The 6,287-nt window shown below is 49.7% G+C and overlaps 1 protein-coding gene across 2 annotated transcripts in view; it reads left to right on the top strand.

Annotated features, from left to right (window-relative positions):
- The window catches only part of RHOA (ras homolog family member A), a 6,900-nt gene extending 1,062 nt beyond the window's left edge, over nucleotides 1–5,838 (top strand). Inside the window, exons 2-5 of one of the 2 annotated variants that reach the window (XM_010153613.1) lie at nucleotides 1,087–1,207; nucleotides 3,504–3,634; nucleotides 4,575–4,673; nucleotides 5,061–5,838. In XM_010153613.1, the coding sequence (XP_010151915.1) occupies nucleotides 1,087–1,207; nucleotides 3,504–3,634; nucleotides 4,575–4,673; nucleotides 5,061–5,123 (414 nt within the window). In that variant the 3' untranslated portion in view covers nucleotides 5,124–5,838. Of the gene's footprint in view, nucleotides 1–1,086; nucleotides 1,208–3,503; nucleotides 3,635–4,574 lie in introns of both variants that reach the window. The other variant, XM_010153612.1, reaches the window with a different exon arrangement.
- Nucleotides 5,839–6,287: the final 449 nt, after the last annotated feature.

Genomic DNA, 6,287 nt, shown 5'->3' with positions numbered 1-6,287 from the left:
TGAGCCTCCCCGCCTCGCCCCCTGCTGCAGCGTGGGCCTTTGGGTTCAGATACAGTCAGAGCATCTTTCGGTCAGTTCTGGTTGTGACACAGTGACCGACTGACTGAAACTGCTCCGTTTCAATCCCAGTTTGAGCAGAAACTCTTTGAGCTATTTGAGTCTAAAAGGAGCTTTTCTGTCCCATTATAAGAGTGGGTAAAAAAATTACTTAGACTCATATTAGAACATGGTTTTCCCCCCAGATGACAGTTTCTACAGTTTAAAATACGTGTGATATCAATTTCTCACCTAGTCAGACTTCCTCATTCCTGAACCTCTGCATCTCTGAATCTCCCCTAGCCCCACCCGAGGTGGAAATACTGAGAACATGCTCCATCCCTGGAAGTGTTCAAGGCCAGGCTGGATAAGGCTTGGAGCAACCTGGTCTAGTGGAAGGTGTCCCTGCCCATGGCAGGGGGGTTGGAACTGGATGGGCTTTAAGGTCCCTTCCAACCCCAACCATTCCATGATTCTGTCATCAGCTCCTTTACTCAGTTCTTCGTAAGAAGCAGCTTTGCACACAAGTCAGGTTTGTTTCAAAGCAAATTGGGCCTGTGAATTTCTGCCATGGAGGAGTTTTAAGGAATTTGTGCACAAATAAGTACAATCTTGACATTTTTAGTCACTACAGGTTCCAGCTGTAAACCAGTTGAAAATGTGCGTAATCCTAAAAAGCATATACTTAGAGAGTCCACTTTCACTGAAAACAGGTATTTCTGGAATGCTTGTCAGAGAAATTCCCATCCCTTTGCCACCAATTCCCATCGATTCTTCTGTCTTGCCTTTCTACTGGTAGCGTTTACATCCGTTCAGAGAACCGAGGTTTGCTGTGGGTATAAAGCAAAGTCTCAGAAGATGCAATAAATTTATTTTTGGAGTTCGGGAACACAAAAGTTTCTAGTAGTTCTGTCAAAGCAGTTTGTCTTGCAGTCTCCTCCTTTTGAGTGGTGGTGACGGAAATAGGTTTTCCACTTCTCTTGGGTTACTGGCTTCTGAACCAAAACATCCCGGGTGATCTGGCTAACTGCCTTGATCTGTCTTCTGCAGGTTGAGTTGGCTTTGTGGGATACAGCAGGACAAGAAGACTATGATCGACTTAGACCGCTTTCTTATCCAGATACCGATGTTATACTTATGTGTTTTTCAATTGATAGTCCTGATAGTTTAGGTAAGTAGATCACTGACTGAATCGGAGCTACGTCTCTGTGTTGCTGTATTCCCCTCAGAAATGGTGCTGCAAAAGACATTTTCACGGGCTGTAATGATTGGGAGCATTCCTAGTTTCAAAATTTATACGGTGTTGAATGTATAGTTTCCAGACGTTAAGGTCTTCAAGGAACCCGAATTCTTCTTCGGCGCGGCGTGGCAGCGTTAGCCTCAGCAGCACGCTCATGCTGTGCTTACCCAGGGCTCCGCTGCGTCATTTGGGCGACACTTCGCAGGGCAGGAGCTCCCTGGGCTGGATCAGCTCCCCCAGCCCGGCAGCGGGGTCTGGTGGGCCCAGGCAGTGTGCTGATGGGCTTTTCCCTTGGGAGGTGCTGCCTTGGTGACCCCAAGCAAGCGGGAGGGCTGTAGCTGCACGTTCCTGTGTCCAGGAGCCCTGGGAGAACATGAGGTGCCCACTGAGTGGCAGGGCCCACCCAGAGTTGGGTTTGAGGTTGGCAGGGTTTTTTTCCTACTCCTTGAAATTTGTAGGTCCTTATACCCTCGAGACCATGCTGTATGCAGGAAAATAGAGTAACTGCCTTTCTGTGCAAATGGGAAAGCCAACTTTGTGCTTTCATCCTTCCACCACCCCCGTGCCCTCCTTTTATCGGCTTGAAACACTCCGAGTCATTAATCCCAAATAGCCTTGGGGTTATTTGCTGTCTGCTCGGTGGGTGAAAAACATGAGCTAGAGCCACAGGGGAGGGGCCTTGCACGGGCAGGGGTGTGGGTGTCACGGGTGGAAGTGGCCAGAGGCTGGAGATGCGTGCTCTCCTAGCCTGCTTTCCTGTGACTGACATTGGCTTGTGATGGAGGAAAGAGGAGTTGCCTGGTTTAGGATTTCGGAGCTCCAAAAGCATATGTTTCCGAAGCCTGTGTCTTAGCTGGGCACACCTCCTGTGTGGAGTCGAGGCTGAAACCTTCACTGGTCCATTTCTAAATCTGATGCGGAGATGTGAATGGATTCGATCTTACAAAGATGTTTCTGGAGGGCATAAGGAGCGAGAGGTAGAGATACTCTTCTAAGACTCGGTGTCGCTGGAACTGTGATTTCTGTCCCTTCAAAATGATAATTCCTCCAACCACCCAGCATCGTCACCTAAACAAATACATCCTGGCAGCAGGTTCTTAAACGTGTGAGTTTCTGTAGAAGCTCCTCTGTCTCCGTCTCAGCGGAGGGATTTGCTCGCTGGTGGCTGTTGGTGACGTTTCTTATTAGAAAGCAGATAACGTTAAGGTAGGTCTTTAGGCACATCAGTCCGGGGCGTGTGTATGAGCAGCTGTACCTCGACAAGAGCCCCCCTGTCCCTGGGAGCAGTGAACTGCAGCCTCTAGAGTCTGGCACCCCCCGAGCACCCCAGGTGCAGCTGGGAATTGCTCTTTTGGCTGCAGTGCAAAAACGGGCTCCAAAACGCTTGTCTAGGTTGTTCTTTTAAGCAAGAAAACAATGCCCTAATAGCTTTTGTCTCTTCAAAAGCTGCATGGAGTTCCGTGAAGATCAAAAGGGGTTACGTAGCCTGCAGGTCCACTATCTGCTGAATCTCAGATGTCTGAGCTGAGGGCAAAGCTGAACGGCTTGGGCTGTTCGGCACTTTCTGCTGTAGAGGATTATCAAGGGGTTGATTTCAAAAGCCCTCAAGCCTTCCACTTGCAGCTCCGTTTCACAAAAAAAAGTCACGTGGGGAAGTTATGTTGGGGAGGGAAGTTTCATGAGCCCAAACGCGTTTGCCGTGGCCGGGGAGAATGGCCGGTCTAGGAGTGACTCCCACCAAGTCTTCGTTTCGGCGCCTCTGTAATCAGGGTCTGGAGCAGCGTTTCTGCTACGCTTAGCAGGAGAGCGTGGAGGGGGTGTTTGATGTTGCTTTGTAAAAGGAAGAAGCGATGGAAAAACTTACACTTTGGGGTTGTGCTCATCTTTAGCTTCTGGAGATAAAATGTTGCTCCAGAACAAATATTCCGTAACGCCGTGTCAGAATTCGGCATGCTGTGCCGTGCGCTAATCCTTGTCAAGTTGCTGCTGAGAGATGCCAAGGAACCAAGAGTTGAGGTGTCCTTCAGCCTTCAAATTACCACAGGCAGGCTTGTCTTTTGTGGTAATACCAGAACCGGTCTATGTGCTTCCCAAATGAAGAGTGGAGAGGAGGGCATCGGCGTGGATTAGCGAGCTAAAACCGCTCGGGCAGTGGGGTAAAGCTTTAAAGTACATCTGTCCCCAGCGGTGGGTTCAGTGCAGTCACGCTTCCATTTATTGTTCGCAGAAAACATCCCAGAGAAGTGGACCCCGGAGGTGAAGCATTTCTGCCCCAACGTGCCTATCATCTTGGTAGGAAACAAGAAGGACCTGAGGAATGACGAGCACACAAGACGAGAGCTGGCCAAAATGAAGCAGGCAGGTTCCGTTCTGATCCCCTGCGGGAGATGAGCCAGGGCGGGGCGGGGGGGCAGCAGCGCACTGAACGGGCCTCGGCAGCTTCCCGTGGGCTGCACCATGAACACCGGCCACGACAAGCCGGACCCTCGAGAGTACCGTAACTGAGTGTTTCTTATTTCACATTTGGAGATTTAACTCTTAGAATGAGGCGTTCTCAACCCTGAAAAGGGCTGTCTTAGGAGCTGTCGGGTTACTGGCAGTCGGCTGCTCCGTGCTGGAGAGCTGGATCCCTGAGCTGGGAAGGAATTAGGAGACGTGAAGACATGAAGTGCACGCACACGCGACTGGTTCGTTGTTTGGTGTGATGGGGGTGCGGAAGGAAACACGCCCGGGGTTTTGAGGCGAGAACCGCAGATGCTGTACCCCCTTGCTGAGCCTCTCGCTAGGTTTCGTTTTCAGAGCATGTCTGAAACCCCCAGCTTGGGAATGAGACTGCAGGTATTCTGCTCCGCCCCGGAAACGCCGCTCCTGTGGCGCAATACTGGCTTTTACGCACAGCCCGAGGTGCTGATTTTGGGATTAGCTGCTAGGCTTTTGGTACCCTTGTGGCAAAGGGTTGCATCGATGTTTCCTCTGAAACGGGCAACCTTCTTCTCCCGCGTCGGAGGGTCTCGCGGCCTGCGAGCTCAGAGGGCGTCCTCCAGCATCGGCGCCGTGTGCGCGCGCACGCCCCGTCTGTGCAGTCCAAGCCGAGGTGCGCGTGCATCTTGAGGAAAATGAGCCAATTTTAATGTAAATCTGCCTTTATCCTTTAATTATTACTCTTCTCGCGTCAGCTAATTATTAACTGACCAATTCATGGTGCGCCTTTAATTCAGGGTACCTTTGGTGGGGAGGGGAAGAGGGGTGCCGGCATGGCTTTGGGCTGTTCTCACCTGTTGCTTTTGTGCTGTCGCAGGAGCCTGTCAAACCCGAGGAAGGACGAGACATGGCAAACCGCATTGGAGCATTTGGGTACATGGAGTGTTCGGCAAAGACCAAAGACGGTGTGAGGGAGGTTTTTGAAATGGCCACTAGAGCTGCTTTGCAAGCCCGGCGTGGCAAGAAGAAGTCCGGGTGCCTTCTCTTATAAAGTGTGGCCAGAGGAAGATGGCCAAAGCAGCACCCTGCACTTGAGTAATTTTGAAGTGCTGTTTATTAATCTTAGTGTATGATTACTGGCCTTTTTCATTATCTATAATTTACTTAAGAGATTTAAAAATCGAGTCATCTTGCTACCAGTATTTAGAAGCCAACCATGATTTTTATAACAATCTGCATCAAATTCATCTGTGCACCCAAGGTTAACCTCAACATTCCTCTAACAAACCTTTTCTGCACTCACAGGATATGCCAGGCGCTAATTGAAGACGATTCTCTTACCTTCTTTCTTCTCTCTAGACAGAGAAAAAGCTGTCAGCACAGAGGATTGGTCTGTAACTACTTTATAACTAACGTCCTATTCTAATTGAGTACAAGAGTTACGTGGCTGTGTGGGGAGAGGAGCGTAGCTTCAGTGCTGTCACACTGAGGAAGATCTGGTTTTCGTGGCTCAGTGGGTGTAAGACATTAGTTTGAAAATGTGATCACTCTGAACTGACCAAGTCCCAGCCACCTAAGGAAAAGTGAGGGTTCTGTGGTTTCATGTTAGTTACCTTTTAGTTACTGTGTAATTAGTGCCAGTTTAAATGTATGTTACCAAAAATAAATCTATTTACCCCAGCTTAGATGTAGTATTTTTTGTATAATTGGATTTCCTAATACTGTTACTTGTAACCTCTGCGTTAAGGTGTTCTGGGTTTTTTAAGAAACTGTATTTGAAAATAAAGTCCGATGGAAAGCAGCTGATCCTCTTCCCCTCTTCATTTGTAAGAGTCTGACCCAGTTGAATGACTTCAGTGGTCTGCACATCCAGGAGGAGTTTTTTCCATGCCGTAGGGATGAGAAAAGACATCCTGCTCACACTCAAAGCTTCTGAACTGTTCAGTTGCCTTAAGCTCACTGCTGGACCCAGTTTCAAAACTAAGTAAAACAAGAAACTTTTTGTGTAAGTTTGGTTACCATGTAGTGATCAGACTCCTAACCTGTGAACTTCCTGCTGTTCCGCAGCCAACTAAACTCTTTCTGTATTTTCATTTTTCCAACAACTAATAGAATAAAGGCAGTTTTCTAAGCTCCCTGTATCCTGGTGTCTGTATTCCTCACTCTGGCTTCCTGGCCCGGCGTCTGACAGCCTGCATCAGAAGTACCATTTTTGACAGAGCTGGGGTAGCATTCCCTGAGCAGTTGCAAGGGCCTTTAATCCCTGGGTTTGTTTCTGAGCGCCGCAGCGGAGCAGAGGTGGGATCCTGCGCCCTTGCCTGGCCCCTGCGGTGAGTGGCAAAGCTTCCCGGGAGCTACTTTTGACCCTCAAACCAGGTGGAGATGAAATCTTGAGAATGGGAAGAGAGGAGCAGGAGGGAAGCAGGGAGGAGAAGAGGGCGGTGTGACAGCAGGAGCTGGTGAGCAGCAGGCTGGGCTGCTCGGCCGCGTACCTCACGCGTCGCACTGGAGCGAGGTGGGGTGTCGCGGGGGGTGAATCGGGATGGGCTGGAGGTGTGGGCCGTTGTGCTGCTCCCACGCTGCAGAGCAG

The sequence above is a fragment of the Eurypyga helias genome, unplaced genomic scaffold, assembly GCF_000690775.1.
Source record: "Eurypyga helias isolate BGI_N326 unplaced genomic scaffold, ASM69077v1 scaffold17296, whole genome shotgun sequence".
Classification (NCBI taxonomy): Eukaryota; Metazoa; Chordata; class Aves; order Eurypygiformes; family Eurypygidae; genus Eurypyga; species Eurypyga helias.
Note: the sequence above shows the minus strand (reverse complement) of the source record. Positions and strands in the feature narration are given on the sequence as shown.